This window comes from Oenanthe melanoleuca, chromosome 20 (genome assembly GCF_029582105.1).
Source record: "Oenanthe melanoleuca isolate GR-GAL-2019-014 chromosome 20, OMel1.0, whole genome shotgun sequence".
Taxonomy (NCBI): Eukaryota; Metazoa; Chordata; class Aves; order Passeriformes; family Muscicapidae; genus Oenanthe; species Oenanthe melanoleuca.
Genome location: NC_079353.1, coordinates 7,030,150 through 7,047,588, shown reverse-complemented (window position 1 = coordinate 7,047,588; position 17,439 = coordinate 7,030,150). Strand labels below are relative to the sequence as shown.

General features: G+C 44.2%; 1 protein-coding gene across 1 annotated transcript; it reads left to right on the top strand.

Moving 5' to 3' along the window:
- Positions 1-4,710: 4,710 nt before the first annotated feature.
- Positions 4,711-17,080, top strand: RAD21L1 (RAD21 cohesin complex component like 1). Its single transcript, XM_056507503.1, has 13 exons — positions 4,711-5,615; positions 5,773-5,902; positions 7,363-7,462; positions 8,419-8,525; positions 8,901-9,086; positions 9,646-9,747; positions 10,722-10,832; positions 11,835-12,064; positions 12,886-12,988; positions 13,696-13,835; positions 14,514-14,603; positions 15,134-15,205; positions 15,984-17,080. The coding sequence occupies exons 1-13, from the start codon at positions 5,472-5,474 to the stop codon at positions 16,173-16,175; spliced, it is 1,707 nt and encodes a 568-aa protein (XP_056363478.1). The 5' UTR covers positions 4,711-5,471; the 3' UTR covers positions 16,176-17,080.
- Positions 17,081-17,439: the final 359 nt, after the last annotated feature.

Sequence of the window (17,439 nt, the reverse complement as noted above, 5' to 3'; positions counted from 1 at the left end):
TGCACCGGGCTCCGCTCCCGCTTCTCCGCTCGGTCTGCCCGCCCCGCCGATGCCCGCACCGAGCTGCCCCGTTTCGTCTCCCGGTCCCCCGCGCTGGACTGTCTACCCCGGCCGCCTCCCCGGCTCCCCGGCCAGGTGCCGGTGCCGGTGCCGCCGCGGGGCGGGCAGTGGGTGCCCCGAGCTGCGGTCGCGCACGGCCGCTGCACGCACACGCACACACACACACGTACGGGGGGCACACACATGCACTCACATGCACACGCCCTGGTGCATTACCGGCACCTGCTGTGCACATACCCTGTGCAACAGGGACCCCTCTGTGCACCCCCCTCGACAGCCCCGGGACCCTCCGTGGGCACCCCGGGGGCTGCGTGGGGAGGGGCTTTGGAGAGGACAAGCAGCACGGTGGGTTTTGTGTGGGGTCTGCCTGGAGGATGTGCCTCCCTAAACCAGCAGTCCCCTGAGGGACCCGAGGCAGAGCTGGGCTGGGGACACTGGGGCTGCATCATGAGCCTCCCCAGCCCCAAAGACAGTAGAGAGAGGTCCCATATGGACGTTGCCCAGCCTATCCCCAAATTCCTGGGGAAAGTGGGGGTTGACCTGGGTTTGGGCCAGGCATGATATGCCCCAGCCTGGGACAGAGAAGCCTCTGGCCCCATCACAATCCCACTGCAGTCCCATGTCATAATGCCCCCCCTTCAGACACACACACATGTTATTTATTCCATTTTTCTCAGAGCATTCATGTCAGTGCCTGCACTCTTCTTCTCCCTGACCTGGCACCAGACCCAGGCACATGCCCTAGCAGCGACCTGCTGGCAGCCACACACTTTCCCTCGTTTGTTAATACGACGTGGTCTATTTCCACATTTGGAGCAGTGCCTGGAGATGTGGATGTAAATCCCAAGCAATAGCAGGTGGGCTGCTGACAGCTGCCGGGAAGATTTGTCCATCACATTGCTGTTCCCTTCAACACTTCCACTTGCTTCCAGCATCTCCACAAGCACACCCAGTGCTGTGGGCGCTGGGTGAGCTCAGTGCTGGGGCTTCGGGGATGCCCCTTGTGCCCTGCACCCTGTCCTCTGCAAGTCCTTTCCCTGTACACAGTGCTTTCCTCTGCAGCTACACTGGGCTCTGTATTACCCATAGTGTCTGGGCACTGCTCGGTGTGGAGATGTCAGATGGGAGTCTCTTTCCACCTGTGTCATGACAGGGCAGGGATTTTCTCTGAAGTCTCTGTCAGATACAGCTAAAACAGATAAAAAAGGCTCAGACAGTTTTAGGGTATGCCACACAAATAAAGAGTGTGGCATTTTCTGAGGGCTGCACAGGTGCAACACAATCCAGGCTCAGTGTCTATCCATGATGGTGACTGGAACCCTCTAGACCAACACATGGCACCTCCAGTCTCTGAGCTGCAGTAGGGGCATGGACCTGCCATTGGAATGAGATGATCTGTAAGGTGTCTTCCAACTCAAACCATTCCGTGACTCTATGAAACACAGAGGCTTCCCAGCACAGTGTCCCCAGAGATGCAGCCAGAAGTGGGCCGAGAAAGAAGCAGAATTAAATATAAATGTAAGTGCCTCCTGACACATTAACTACATTTAGAGAGGCTTTAGTACCAACCCACTCTGCAGGAAGGCAGGAGATGCTTGGAGACAAGTAGGTCATGGGACACAGATTGTCCCAAATCAGCAGGAAAAGATGGATTTGGAGCAGGCAGGCATATCACTGTGAACAGATGGGCAGATCTGCTGCCTCACCATCACCAAATTCCCTGGGAAGACAGAACTGCCACCAGTTTGCTCCTGAGCAGAGCTGTGGTCAAGCACTCTGTTCTGGAGCACTCAGGCCCTGTGGCTGCCTGTGCACCCAGGGATGCCAAGGCCAGGAGCCCGGCCAGGATGGGGATTTGTGGGCCAGAAGCAGAAGCACTCGTGTTGTGCCTCCCACCTACCTTCATACAGGGACAGGGCTGAGCCTGCATGGGGTCAGGGATCCATGCTGCCTGGGGGGCTGCTCCTGCACCCCAATCCCACAGCAATGCATCAGCCTATGATGGGTGAGGTGGAGGGATGCATCCTGCTTGCACTGTGCTGCTCCAGGATCCCGCTGCCATTGCTGGATGGGAGCTGGAGGGGACCCCAAGCCTTTGAAGGGACCTCGGGTCGCCCAGAAACCTTCCCCAGTCTGATCCTGAGTGGCTGAGCATGAGGACTGGGAAAGGCCACTCCATGCCCAAGGTGCTGGCACTTAGGGAGAGGAGGAGAGACTGAGACAGCCAAGATCTATGCTGCCAGTGCAGGAGCAAAGAGAGGAGGGAGACAGCCAAGGTCAGAGGGAGCACTGCCAAAATTCACAATAAAACTGCAGGAGTGCTGGAGGGGAGAGACAGACGACTTGGAAAGAAAAGGAAAGAGGAGGGAGGGAAGAAGTCTGGGAGATGGAATAGGGTGAAGGAGCCAGACGGGGAACCTGGGATGCGAACATATCACTCCTCAGACAAAATGATTGAACATGGATGAGAGGGACAGCAAATGGGAGCCTCAGGCAGGCAGAAGAGGACAGCAGGAGAAGGAATGTGATGGAGCTAGACAGGCTGTGGACCTGGCTTTGTTTCCTAACACAGCCCTGTGCAACACAGCCTAATTTTGGGGAGTGCACAGCTGTCTGGTGCCCTGGCAGTGCTGACGCCTATCCAGCCTCACCACTGAGGTGAAGTTTCATTCCTGCCTCCTTAGCATTCACAGCATCCCATGGCAGAGTGAGCGCACGCAGCCAGCACGGCTCAAGGTGACTCAGAGGTCAGGAAATAAGCAGCCAGGCAATTCAGAAGCTGGCTCTACATTACCGAGAGATCCAGCAGTTTGGGAGGACCAAAGGTTCCCAGCACATCACAGCCTCCCTACCTGTCACTGCCAGTCCCTTGTCCCCCAAACACAACATCCCAGTGCTCCCCACGGATGGGGGTATATCTGATCCAGCAAACAGCTCTGGGGAACTGTTGCCACCAGCAAGGCAGGCAGGGCAGGACATCAGCCTTGGTGCTGGGGATGGCTGGAGTAGACAGTGGGCATCAGTGAGGGTGATTCCCCTCTATGGGCATGGAGTTCCCAGATAGGTTTGGTGCCCTGGAAGAGCAGTGGATACCTGCTCTGGGGCTCGTGGGAGGTTCCTGCAAGTCCCCGTTGGGGATACACCACTCCAAGGATGGTTTATAGCAAAAATCCCTTTCCTTCCCCAAATGTCTAAGCCCCAGCCTAAAGACAGCTGGAGGGATGGAGCCCTGTTTGCCACTACAGCCAGCTGTACAGCCGCACTGGGATGAGGTTCAGCACTTTCCTGGTGATAATTAAGATCTCTTTATCTTCAGCTAACACCAGGGAGACAGGGAAAACCACAGGTGCCTTGTGATATGGCAACAGCTGATGCTCCGGGCTGTGCCTGGGAGCAACGGGAGCCTCGCTGTGTTCTGCCTGAATATAAAGCATGGAAAGCACGAACCAGAGGGTGACAAACTATTTTTTTCCTGGCTGCTGACACCAAAGTGTGCAAAAATACTGTCTTCTCTCAGGGGTGGCTAGAGCTGACACAGAGGGATGGCTGTAAACCTTTTGCCTTCCCCCTCTGCACAGAGGTCCGACCTGAGGCTTTGGTTTTTTGTTGTTTTTTTGTTTGGGTTTGTTTTGTTTTGTTTTGTGGGGGTTTTTGTGTTGTTTGATTTTTTGTGTTTTTTGGTTTTGTTTTGTTTGTTTGTTGGTTTGGTTTGGTTTGTGGTTTTTTGTGGGGTTTTTTTTGTTTTTTTTTTTTTGTTTTTTTGTTTTTTTTTTTGTTTGGTTTGGTTTTTCTTCTGCGAATTTCCTTCACCAGGGGAATTTTATCAGACGTGTCTGGAGCCACGCAGAAGCTGCTCACCTGCAGAGAAAGAGATGGGGCGGTGTCTGCAAACGGGCTTTTAGAATGTCAAGGGTGAAACGCGTTGGGAGGAGGAGGGGAAGAAGAAGCAGGGAAAGGGAAGATAAGGAGATGAGAGTGAGAGGAATGTCGGATTTGTCTTTACAAATAAGCTGCGGGTCTGCTGGTAGATAAGGTTAGCACTGAGAGATAAAAGAAACAATGGGATGGATTCCACTGATTGATGAATGGGAAAAGATATTTGCCTTTACAAACAAATTGTAGGTTCGCTGATAAATGAAATTAGATATTTGAAGATGGAAGAAGCAATGGGGAAAAGCTATGAATTGTATAAGAATTAAAAATAAAAAGGGAGGGTTATACATTAGAGGGGAATCTCAGTTGTCAGGCGTTCCGGGAAGTCTGTGCCTCTCGAGTACCCCAGCCAATGGGGAAAGAGAGAGGGAAAAGCGACCGGGAAAATAGGATAAAAGGAGGCTGCGTCCTCCAAAAATTCCAGAAATCCCAGGGGAATGCCCCATGGCCTCTCCCTTTATTCGAATAAAGCAAAAATGACTCCTCTGTCTCCTTTTTGGACATAAACCTCTGGTGTTCGTGGGTTAATTTTCCTGACGAAGGAAGAGAGGAGAGGGAGGAGGACAGATGGATGGGGGAGAGTGAGATTGCTCTCCACGCTCATGAACGTTAAATGAGGGGTGCGGCACCGCACTCCCGGGCACATGCGGGTACTGCCGGTGAACGCAGGAAGGAGCAGGGACCCATTTCAGGAGGCAGGTCCCTGCCGAGGGCTCCGTGGCTGCGGCGGAGGCTCCGAGGGCAGGCCCGGCCTGGGCCCGCGCGGCGCCTCCCGCGCTCGGCCGAGGCCTCAGGAGGGTGCGCCCGCCCCACCGAGCCCCTCAGCGCCGCCTAATCCCCCTCCATCCCCGAGAGCCCCGCGGGGCTTCTCATCCCCCCGCGGCCCCTCGGCGGCCGGCTGTGCCCGTCCGTCCCTCAGGATCCCGCTAAATCCAGCACGCCCCTCCGGGCATTGCTCAGGCCCCCGTCCCCTCAGATCTCACTAAATCCCCAGGGCCCCTCGGCGTCTTAGGCACCCCATCCCCTCAGGTCCTGCTGGATCCCCCTGTCCCCTCAGGCACCACTAAATCCAGCCTGACTCATCCCCTAAGGATCCCGCCAAATACCCCCCTGCCCTCTGAGGGTCCTGCTAAATCCTTTCATTCCCTCAGTGCTCTCGGGGTTCTCCTCATCCTGTCAGCACCCAGATGGGTGATCCCAGCCCTTCTGGATCCCACTAAATCCACACATCCCCTCCATATCTGCCTGGGTGCCCTGTCTCCTCAGATCCCATAAATCCTCTCATCCCCTTTATTGTCTGGTTGTGTCCCCCCATCCCCTCAGATCCCACTAAATTCCCCCTTCCCCATAGCACCCCATTCACTCAGATTCCACTAAATCCCGAATCCCACTTGGTGCCCCAGGACCCATCTCCTCTTGCAAGGGGAAGAGCTCAGGGAATTTTGTCGGGGCTTCCCTGAGACCTTTGGCCAGGCACCATGTTCTACGTCCATTTGCTTATCAGCAAGCGGGGGCCACTGGCCAAAATCTGGCTGGCTGCCCACTGGGAGAAGAAGCTCACCAAGGCACATATCTTTGAGTGCAATTTAGAGGCCACCGTACAAAAAATCCTCTCGCCAAAGGTAGGCTGTGGCATGAGGAGGGATCTCCTGGGGAGGAGGTGTTGGTCTCTTGTAGAGAGCTCTATTACTTCTGTGTAATATTTTAATGTTTTTGCAAAAAATACTAACTCCTGAACAACTTTTTAATTTTTTTTTTTTTAATTTTAAATTCTCACAGTTAGCTATAGCTCTGCGAACCTCTGGACACTTACTCCTGGGGGTGGTGCGGATTTACCACAGGAAAGCAAAGTACCTCTTGGCAGACTGCAGTGAAGCTCTGACCAAAATGAAGACAGCCTTTCGCCCAGGTATACACAAAATTCTGCATTTTTTCATCTGTGTTCTGTACAGCTCTCATTTTAAAAGTTAATTTTTGGATATTTCCATTATATACACATTACTGACCCCAAAGGAAACTGGACATACTGGTGCCTTCTGCTGGTGTTTAGTCTTGCTTAATTTAGTGCCATTTGAGGTCTTTGACTCCCTTAACAGAAGCAGTATCTTAAGTGGGTTTACAAGAAGATGCTTGAGTTCAGCCTCCATTGCTAGATAATTAATTTTAATTTCCGATGACCCCAACAACATGTCTAACAGTGTCAGTGCCAGACCTGACAGTGTGTTCTGAGCTCTAGCCATGTAGACAGGGAGAAGGGAGCTGAGATGACTGGAGCCTTTTCCAACAGGCTCTGTGTTTGTCATGCTTGGGCAATAAATAGGAGGCACTGTTGTCTAAAAAAAAGCCTGAGAACACCAGTGTATATTGCCAGTTTTAATGTGTTTTGTGACCTGGTCTGTTTGCAAAATAGTGAATAATTACTCTGCATTATTCTGAAGGATATGATCACAGAATTATAGAATCACAGAGTCGTTTAGGCTGGAAAAGCCCTCCAAAACCCAGTCCAACTGTTCACCCAGCACTGCCAAGGTCACCACTAAGCCATGTCCCCAAATACCACGTGTCTTTCAAATCCCTTCAAGGATAGTGACTCCAGCACTATCCTGGGCAGCCTGTGCCAGGGCTTGAAAACCCTTTTAGTGAAGAAATTTTCCTTAAATATCCAACAGAAATCTGCCGGCCACAACTTGTGGCTATTTTGGAAATTGATGCTATTGCAACTTGGAGAGCACCATACAGCTCAAAAATACATAGCAGTTACCACTGCAGCAACAGAGACTTTACCTAAATAGAAGGGGAGGAGAAGAATCTCAGCAGAAGTGGTAAAATGCTGAAAGAGGCTGTTCAGGGATGCTGTGAAATGACCATCAACAGAAATAGTCAAAAGTGATCTGACTTTGAAATTGACACTGTTCTGAGCAAAAGGTTGGGTTGGATGATCTTGAGAAATCCCTCCTCAAATTTTTCCAGGGTTCTCTGATTCCCAAGTAATTTCAGTCTGAGTACATAATTATTTAGTGCTGGAGAGCAGTGTTATAGAGACAGAGCAGAGGAAAGGAAAAGACTCTGGGCTAAACGTCAGCTGGGAGAACCTTCCAGGGACTTAAAGCAGCTGTTCACCAACACAAGTATTTACATATTTCAGGTCCTGTTACAGCAGACTCTTTTGTATCTGTCTGTAAAAAATAGATCATCTTAAGGACATGGAAACTGCAATTCCACTTTTGGGTGCCTAAGCTTTACCCATCTGTGATTTAGAATGGCAGTAGCCTCTCCTGACAGGTTTATGGGCTTATTATACCTACTTGGGAGAGAACACTTATTTTATTTTATTGATACTTATTTTGTTATGTTGTCTGTTTATTTCAGGGCTTCTTGACCTTCCAGCAGAGAACTTTGAGGCTGCTTATCAGTCCATTACGTTACCTGAAGAATTTCATGATTTTGAAGCACCACTACCAGATGTAAAGTAAATACTTCCCTAGTTTTTATTCATTCTTTTAGTATTTTCAGAAGTAAAAGTATACTTGCTGTTGTCTGGTCGAGACTCAGATGTGGTTGTTTCAATTTAATAACTGAATTCTCCTAAATTCTGAAATCTACAAGGCTACAGCCGCAGACGTTGTGCTTTGGTAGTTTTCCTTTAATCAACAGACCTTCACAATGAAATAATGTCTTGAACTTAGACTTCAGGATTTAAAATTATCTGAGTGAAGGATGCAAACAGCTTTCTGAACCTCAAGAGAAGAGACAAAAATTAGTATTAATCCTGAAAGATACGGCCAGTAACCACACAGTGTTGCACTGTTCCACTGGGCAACTTTGTTTCTGCTCCACTGCTCTCTGGGGCTGGGGTGTTTTATCAGCAAAAGTCAGCCTGGCTCCTGAGAAAAAGCCAGCATATTTCTTAGGCTTTTTTTTTTCACAAAGCATCATTAATGTAGAAAACTGATAAAAAGCAAGAGACTAAGTCATGTTTCTGATGGCTCTGATGCCCCGAAGGTCCAGGACAAGAGATTTCCACCGAGGGTTGCTCTGTACCTCCTCATAAATATGGTTTGATGGGATCAGTAGGGGTTTATTATTTTGTAAGTACAGCTGCAATATAATACACTTTATTCAAGTGCCTCAGTGTGCTTACTCTGTAAAGGAGCCTCTTCTGCCTGCCCAAAGACTTGTGTCATTTGATTTAAAAGATGTTTCACTACTTAGTTGCTTTCTGACAAGGGTCTGGTAAATACCAGGGCTTAGATGGAAGCAAAATCACAAAAGCCCAAGTTTACTGGTAAAAGAGACTGGAGAAATACGGGAGCTTGTGATAAAATTCCAGGAGTGAAAGCTGTGTAGAAACTAGTTTTCACATTCCAGCTGAATGCTCAATGAGTTTCAGTTCATCCTATATTTTTATAATATTTTTCTCATCAGGGCCATTGATGTTGCTGAACATTTTTCCTTGAATCAGAGCAAACCTGAAGAAATCACACTTACAGAGGATTATGACAGCAGTATACTTCTCTGTGATAGAAACTTCGGTGAGAGAAGTTGAGAAAGTGGAAATATTTCATAAGGGGAAGTGTGTTTTATGTGAAACCTTTATATGAGGCCTTTCCACATGTGAAAAAACTATTATTAAAGGTGCATTTGTTTCATGCTTTTGCTGATGGGCCTATCATACTGTCTCAGGTTTAAAATTCTGTGTAAGCAATATAATCTGGTGTCAGAGACTGAGAACCAAACCAAACATTTCCTCTTTTACTGAATTAGATAACACTGTTTATTGTTTATTCTATTTGAGGTATGGGATGTCTTGCTATCTTTTACAAATTACTTGAAAAATTAGGAAATTAATAAATCTGGGTTTCCAAAACTCAGGCAGATGAGTGATCAGAAATTGTGTGTTCCCTAAGATGAAGAAGCAGCTGCACTGAGGAGACAGAGCTTCTTTGAGGGCAGTGTCCTGTCGAGCAGTAACAGTCTGGTGGCTGATCCCAACTCAACCAGCACCAGTGAAGACAAATCTGTGCTGCATGAAGATGTTTATTCCTTCCAGAATGACAATTTTGGGGATGAGGAGGATGCAATAGATATGATTGGTAGGATTTGCCACGGGCAAACAGAATCAGTTCCTTTCCAAATGTTTTTATTCTTACACGAAAACAGTCAAGACAGCATCAAAGCTATTGTTGTCAAACATAAATTCTATGTTATTTTTTGTTTTTATACATATTTTTTTCACTAAATCTATGGTCACTTAGACACTGCCTAGTCAAATTGGTTTAAAGGCTATATTGCATAATTTCTGTTTTCAAAGGTGAAATGATGCTGCATTTTTATCCTTACTGTTGTAAGGCAACAAAATAGCTTCTACATCATTATGGCTTAGAGTATTTATGTAAACCTTACATATTGATACCTGTTAACACTGTCAAGGCCATAATTTGGCCATAAAAAAGGTGGAAATCTCAAACTTGGGACTAATCCACTCCTTTGTGTGCTGTTGCAGACAGCCGTACCACTGACGGCCTCTGCAGAAGCTGAGCTTGCTTTCTTTGCAGAGTATTAACCTTGACTAACTGTCAGGCTAGGCTGTATCAGGCTATTTCATGACTATTAAGGCTTAGGATGATTAAAACTATGTGTTTTGCATTTAAGAAATCCTGTTGAGGGATGAGCAAAATGTCCTAGATAAAGACATTCTTGATGTGGAGGAAGCACGTCCTTTGTCACAAGATCTGCCAGAGAACAGCACAGCCAGTGAGTTTGCAGTGTCTGCTCCATCTCACATAAACCCTCTGTTCCTGTGTTAATGCCTGATGTCAGTCACATTCAGCTTTTTGTAGTGTACTTATGCCTTCTTCCTTTCTTCATTTACTTTACTTTTTTTTTCCCCCTAAACTGCTTCATCCACCATTTTAGGATAATTTTATTTGATTCAGGGATTCCAAATTTGTAACTTGACATTGCTTGGAAAAACCTTCATGTGACATCCTGTTGAATATGCTGTTGGTCCACCCTGCTGCTCACAGCATGATATCCCTTTTGAAGGGGAAAGAAACCCAAAAAAAGGCTGCCCTGTAACAGTGAACTTTCCTAGTGAGAGCTTAAAAGGTCTTCCCAACAGAAAAAATTCTGTGCTTCTATTTCTGCCTTCATATTTCTACCACAAATGACACTTAAGTAGCTCATAAAGGTGTTAATCTTCTTTTGATATCGATGAAAGAAATTAAGCTTTGATAACTATTTCTGAGAAATTTTTGCTATCTTAAATCCTTACTCCCCCATCAGACTGTTAGTTTAAAACAGAGAATTCTAGAACAGCTTTAAAGGGATAGAGTGGCCCTTGCCTCTCCTTGCTCTATTGCTGGTGCTACTTGTTCCCTTTCTGTTGACAGAAAACTGCCATGCACTTGCCTGGAACTAGAAACAGGTAGTGATTGAAACTAAACACTTTTGCCCCTAAACACTTTCTTTTGGGTGAGTTTTTCTCCAGATCAGTTCTTCTATCTCTCCTATAGACTGGTCATTCTGGGATCAGTGAAGGGAAGTGTTCAGGGCACACACATGAGAAGGAACTGGTGGATGTAAGTGAGATAATAAACAAAACCACAGTTTCCTATTTCTCACTGGTTTTGTCTGATATCATTCTCTGTAGAGTGATTGAGAAATTAGTCCATATTGTATTTTTTTTTTTTTTTTTAATTTGGGTTATTTGCTGCATTTTTTTGCAGTTGAGTCCAACTGTGCAGACACCACCATTAAGGATGCAAACCACTCAATGAATGAGACAATCCTTTTGTTCCAGGAAGAAGGATTTGTGCTTGAGCCAGTTGATGATACAGGTTAGAAGTTGATCAGTTTCTGATGAATGTTCACATTAAACTAGGTTTGGTTTGCTTTTTAGTAGTGGAAATACCTGCAATATAGATTATTACCACCTTAGATTTCATCTGCTCCAGCTGTCAGAGTTTCATTTTCAGTAAATATTATACTAACCCAGTGTCAGGTTAATTTATCTCAGCTGCCCAAATCTTTACTTGCAGTTTCTTCCATGTACCAAGTTTTGTTGCTCTTCAGCTCTGGTAGCATTGCAAGCTTGGCCTCAGGAGTGGTGCTGAAGATTCACCTGAAAAACTTTAATTGCCAGTGACATATCTGTGACTTTTATATTTAAAATCACAATCCTAAAACTTGCAAGCCTTTGGAAAACATTTGTTTGTGAACTTTTAACAAGATCCAAGGTGAAAAGTATTACATTTCCTCTGTAGAGGAAATCTAAATGTCTACTATCACATTGGTGGCTGTTTATGAATAAACAAGCTTATGTTGACAGCAGTATTTACATTATTGGAATTTTCTGGCCTGCCCAAGTAATATCCAGGAAGTTATGGATATGTAACTAATCTGTGTCTTTCTTTTGTGTTACCATCATGATTAAATTGCTAAAGGATTAAACTGACAAATACAGATATTAATTATGAGATAATGCAATGTCTTGAGTGCATCAGCAGTTCCTGGAGCACTTAACTTCCTGATGGATTAAAGACAGCTTATTCAGTCTTGTTGCTGTATCATGTGTTCTCATTAAGTTCTCTGAGTTCCTTATTAAAAGAGTAATTTTTCTTCCACAATTAAACATAAGGGAATTTCCAGCAAAAGAGTACAAAAGCGTGAAAACTTAATAGAAACTTTTGAAGGAATGGCCTGTGCACTTGTATTTTGATTTTCAAGTCTAGGCAGTGTTCAGAAGGTTGGCAGTCAGGTTGATTCACTGGGGTTTTTTTGTGTGCTTAATGTCCTAGGTATAGACCTTAAGACTTGTTATTAATACTTGCTTTATGTAGCTGTCACCCAGAGGAAAAAAAAACAAAGGAAGAGGAAGCTGCTGGTGGATGCAGAGAAGGAGCTCAGCTGCCAGACCATTTACAAGCAGCTCACCAACTGCACGGACCTCCTGGCCACACTGGACCTCGCTCCCCCAACCAAGAAAACCATGATGTGGAAGGAGTGGGGAGGTGTGGATAAACTCTTGTTTCTTCCTACACAGCCTGTGATTCATGCTCAGCTGCTAAAGGTAAAGATCAGCTCCTTGTGGGGCCAGGATTGTTGCAGAGCTGGGATCTGACTGAGGGAGGCTTTGCAGACTCTGATTGATCAGAGCTTAGAGCTGGCTGCAGGTGTGCACTGAGCATTGCTCTGAAGTACAGGTCAACTGGACACCTCATGGTTTGCACATTCAGCACTAATATTTCATTATCTGTGGAGACACAGCCCTAACCTCCTGCACTCCAACAAGTGAAAAATTACAAAAGGAACAGAAGAGCTGCTATTTCATTTCATTTCACACACTGGCACCTGACTGATCTCACACTGAGACACAACTTTTTATTTTTCTGTCCATTTCATTTATACTCTATCCTTTGTTGTGCTGTTTTCTGGTTTATTTCCTCTTCAATTTGAAACGTTTTGTTTATATTTACTTTAAAGGTACATCAGACATTATTATTAGGATATTGCTCATGGATTTGGAAGGGTTCACTGCAGAAGCGCAGCTTCACCACTTAGAGTCCAGCTGCAGAATTACAACTTGCTCTTTAAGAGGATGAAAACTGCAGATGTTTCTTTCTTTCATCCTTACTGACTGGCTGGCTTCGAGAAAAATGGTCCAAACTCCTCCTAACATATTTTTTTCATGGAATTATGTCAGAGCTGCAGAAAGCTATTGCTTAAAAACAAAAAATAATAACCAGATTTTAAGAGTGACCTAATTCAAATACTGAAATTCTGGGTTGCAGTCATTAACATACAGCTCATATTCTTATCTTTGTGTTGATGTTTGCAAATAATCTGGCATGATACTCTGAAAGCAAACATAGAAAAAATAATTATTTTCAGTTGTTTGAAAAATGCTTCAAGACTAACAGATTTAAGACGAGAGCAAATGGAATACAGAGGAAGTCTGAAATGAAAGAAATGAGAAAAGAGCAAGATACTACAGGTAATATTTTAATTCTGTTGTGCAGAATTAGCTGTTAGGAAATATTTTCTATATAATGTTTGAGAGACACAAAAGGTGTTTGTGTGCAGTATTCCATAAATTACTACTTTACTGTTCTTTTGTTTCTTAAAAAATGAAATCAAAGTATTTTCTTCCTTGCGGCATAAGGAGATATTTTTGGTTTAATCTTTGATTTATCTAAGTATCTCTGAAACTGCAGATTTGGGTAATATTTCTTGTGGGCTTTTTTTTTTATATAATTATAAAAAAAGCTTTCCACTTATTCTAAGCTTAATCAAACTGCTCTCCAAAATTCCAAATTAATGTAAATAGTTCTACTTGTATCTGGAATGTGTGTTTGGTTAATATCAGGCAAGAAGAAGTGTTCCATTTTAGTTCTTCTGAGAAGGATGTATCCATTTGCACTCCTTTGCTCTGCTGGAAACCTAACCTTCCTCAAAAATTACTTAACAAACCCACCTCCATTGAGTCCATAAAGGTCAACTTCCAGAAAAGGCAAACCTGCCTTGGAAGGTTCTTCTTCCATGCTCCTATTGGAGAATGATGATTCTTCAGTATTTGCATATGCTGGCTCTTCCTCTCAAAGACTCTGAACTTGGGTGTGATTTTTGGTTTTCAGTGGGACTTTTTTAAGGACAGTGATTCACAGTAACTGCCTCCTCAACCCTGGTTTTCTATTAATACAGAGAGGCTGCCAGTAGAAGAGCCAAGTTACCTGCAGGAGCCAGCTCATTCTGAGACTGAGAGAAAAATTGGAAATGATTCCTTTATGTTGACATCACAGAATGACAGAAATGAAACCAATGACAACTGTGGTGAAATTATAGTGAGCAGTTTTCCTCAGTTTTAGAGACCTAAATGTGTCTATTGGTTCCACTTTTTTCTAAGGTTCCATTTAAAACATGTTAAGAAATTACTAATGTTTGGAAAAATGCAAAAGCCAGTCAAGAGAGCATTAAGCAGCTTGTGTGATGAAAGTTTAATTATAATTTGGTAAACTCCCACAATGAATGATGAATTAAAATGTTTATTAATCAGCATAGATTGCAGTTTAATCACTACATATAAATGAGAGCTTAATATTAAATATGAAATACTGTACTGAAGAGACAAATATAATCTTTATAAAGGATAAAACTTATCTTTTGTGTCCCATATTGAGGAAATACTTAAGCAATATCTCTTCCATCTTCACTTATGCTAAAGGGCATTCTTTGGAGAATATGAGGCTCATTAATGTTAAAAAGTGATGAAATTGGAGCTAATGGGAGCAGAAAATATGTGCTCCATACCTGAACTCTGGCCATAGATTTCGATTCATCTATAGGATAAATCCTACAGCAAGGTACTTCCCTGTATCAGGAAAAACATGGGAGAAATAGCAGCTATTAACTTATTTTGAAAAACTTCATTACAATAAATTCTTTGAGCAGAACTGTGTAATGAGAATTGCACTGTGTGCATAAATGGTCAGGCCTAGTGATTGTCTTTTTCATGTGCACAGGAGGATGGAACAGCTTTTTCTGAGAGCTCAAAAAATTCCCTGGGCCAGGAAGCTGAAGCACAGCTGGAAGCACAGGTGGAAGTGCCAAAGGTGTGTGTCCTAAAATGATGGCCCTGGCTTATTTCAGAAGGAGAACCATGTTTCTTAAAAAAAAAAAAAAAAAAAAAAAAAAAAAAATGCATCATGAACTCACAGGGAGTAAATTATTTCAACCTTGCTGGCTCTGAAGATGCTCAGGTATTCTGAAACCAGGGCAGTTAGCTGCAGACTTCAGAGGTTAAGCCCAAGCCAAATATTGGAACATCTCTTTAAGCCCCTGGCCAGTACAAATCCTGTCAGAATCCCAGTCCCACAGAGCATTACCTCACTGGGACCACGTCCATGGCCCATTGCACCTGAGCTGTTTCTGTAGCACAGAGCACGCAGGTCCCATTCCTTCATTTGTTTCACAAAACCTCGTGTGAGCACAGAGGTGTCAGAGGCTCCAGATTCCTTGAGTTTGGCCATCAAGATGCTGAGCTCCATCTGGATTTTCAGTCCTTTTTCCTGTTCTGTCCTTTTTCTCAAGATGTGTGACTTCTTACACACCCTGACTAACCTTCTGTTTACTTCCTCTCAAGGAGCAAACCAGGAAAGACAGTGAAGAAATAAGATGGCGCAGAAGAAGTCTCCAGTTACAAAAAACTTTACAGGTACCAGTGCTGGATTTTGTTACTAGATACCAAAAGCTGGTGTTGATTTCAGCTGGATCATGTTAGAAAAGCTCTTCCTTCTACTGTCCATTGTGTCTCTGCCTCTCACTTGCAGGATGTGCTTTTTTTTTTTTTTTAGTATTTCTGTGGAAAGTCAGGATTTGGGGTGCTTGATGTGTGTTCTTTTCCACAGCTGCTGGAATTACTAGAATTTTCTGAATGCTCTTTTTTTGGAACATATTTCAAAGGTTCTGTGCAAATAATAAATAAATATTTACACCTGAGTACAGCCTTTAAAAAACAAGAGATAACTCTGAAACCAAAGAATTGCTAAAGGGTATTTATTATCAATCACAAAGCATGATGGAAGCGCTCCTGGTGTAATGGAATTCAGTGGAATTGTAGATTTTAGTAGGACACATAAGTACCAATGCTATTATGGCACTAAATGTTAAGAGCCACTTCTATAAACACAGGTGAAAGATAGCCAGAGAGGTTGTGGACTCCCCATGCCTGGAAGTGTTCAAGGCCAGGTTGAATGGGGCTGGGAGCAACCTCATCTAGTTGAAGGTATCCAGGGTGTGGGAATGAGATGGTCTTTGGGTCCCTTTCAACCCAAACCAGTGTGTGCTTCCATGATTGTATGGAGATTGGATCCCATCTGAGGCATTCAGGCAGAGATATTCCCTCTGTGCAGTGCCCTCTGTTTGGACTCCATGGGCTCCAGTTTTACTGGTGGAGAAGCTGACCTGACTGATTTCTCATTTCCCTCATGCAGCAGCTGAAGAGATCAGGCGTGTGTTCCTTCAGTTTTCGGGAGCTCTGCCAGAGAAAGAGCCAGAAAGAAGCTGCAGCCATGTTTTACACCTTTCTGGTGCTGAAGAAGCAGCAGGTCCTCAGGCTGCAGCAGCACGAGCCCTTTGCTGACCTCACAGCCACTGCTGGGCCCATGTTTGACAGGATCAGATAAATTGATCAAAATACATCTTAGGTTACATTTTCCAGCAAATAGTTTTCCTGGAAAAAGGATGGAATGTCTTGTCAAACTGTGGGAGATGAGCAGAGCTCCCTGTCCTCTACACCACTCAGTAATGGTTTGTGCAGGGGTCCTGCCCCAGGTGATCACTACAGGGCTTATTATTAATATTTATAGTTACATGATGAGTTATATGATAGTTATATAATATGTTAATAAAATACCACTAAAATATATATTCTACATAAGAGATTTACATTGTGAAGGATTTTAGAAAAGTCCTCAAAGGAACTTTATAGAAATCCTTGAAGTGTTTTTATAAAAGTTCTTCAAACCCTTTCTCAGCAGCTACCTTTGGAGCTTAAATTATTTTTGACAAGGCTTGTTTCTGTTAAATCTCTAATATCAGTAAGAGTTATCTGTTTACTCTCTGTAGCTGAAAAAAAAAGTACTATTTTAAATTGTTTCTATCAAAGAATGTTCAGTATTTCATATTTTAATATCTAGTAGGGTCACTGTCTCCAGTGTTGCTTTGGTGTATTCAGGTAGACAGAGGTTACACTGGCCAGAGTCCAGAGATGAGTCCAGAAGCTGCAGCAAGAAATTCTATTTCCTAGAAATCCTGCATTTTCAGATTTCACAGAGCTTTTTAACTTACTTGCATCTTTATTCATAAGTAGACTTATTTAAAAATTGTTGTTAACTGAAATATTATTAGTTCCTTGCATTTTTATCTAATTCAGGATAAATCTTATCCCTTTTACTGTCATTTTCTGAAGCTCTTGGTTTCCAGCTGCCTCCCACTTGGAGGAGGGGTGGTTGTGCCCCATTCAGGTGCTTTGGTGCTCTGGGGACATCACTGTTCCTTCATGTGCAATCAATAAAAATCAGAAGATGTTTCCTTTGCTTGTTGCTGTTTCTTCTAAAGGATTAAATCCTATGGGTTCATCTTGGAGTCAAGGACCTGGTGATTTTACTTAAAATGGGAAAGGATGGGTGATACTGTCACCTGACTTTCAGGTGTTCACTCACCTCAGTGACACCCCTGTTCCTCTAGGCCCACTAATGTGTGGTTCCTGTTGTACAGGATTTGGGGGGGTTGGTTTTGAGGGTTTAAGGGAATAAAAAGGCTTTAAAAGAGATGAAGCCCCAGTGTGGGGCAGGGGGATGGCATGGGGTAGCCACTGGCTGTGGATTGTCCCAGCTGAGTGTCCTTTCTGAACAGGTATATTTGATTAAATAAGTAATGGGCCTTTGC

What these genes read in the sequence shown, in the direction of transcription:
- RAD21L1 (XM_056507503.1), top strand. Translation starts at nt 5,472, where the DNA reads ATGTTCTACGTCCATTTGCTTATCAGCAAGCGGGGGCCACTGGCCAAA. An exon ending in TCTCTGTGATAGAAACTTCG is followed by an intron (nt 8,526 to 8,900) that starts GTGAGAGAAGTT and finishes GTGTTCCCTAAG; the next exon opens with ATGAAGAAGCAGCTGCACTG. An exon ending in TGAGCCAGTTGATGATACAG is followed by an intron (nt 10,833 to 11,834) that starts GTTAGAAGTTGA and finishes TGCTTTATGTAG; the next exon opens with CTGTCACCCAGAGGAAAAAA.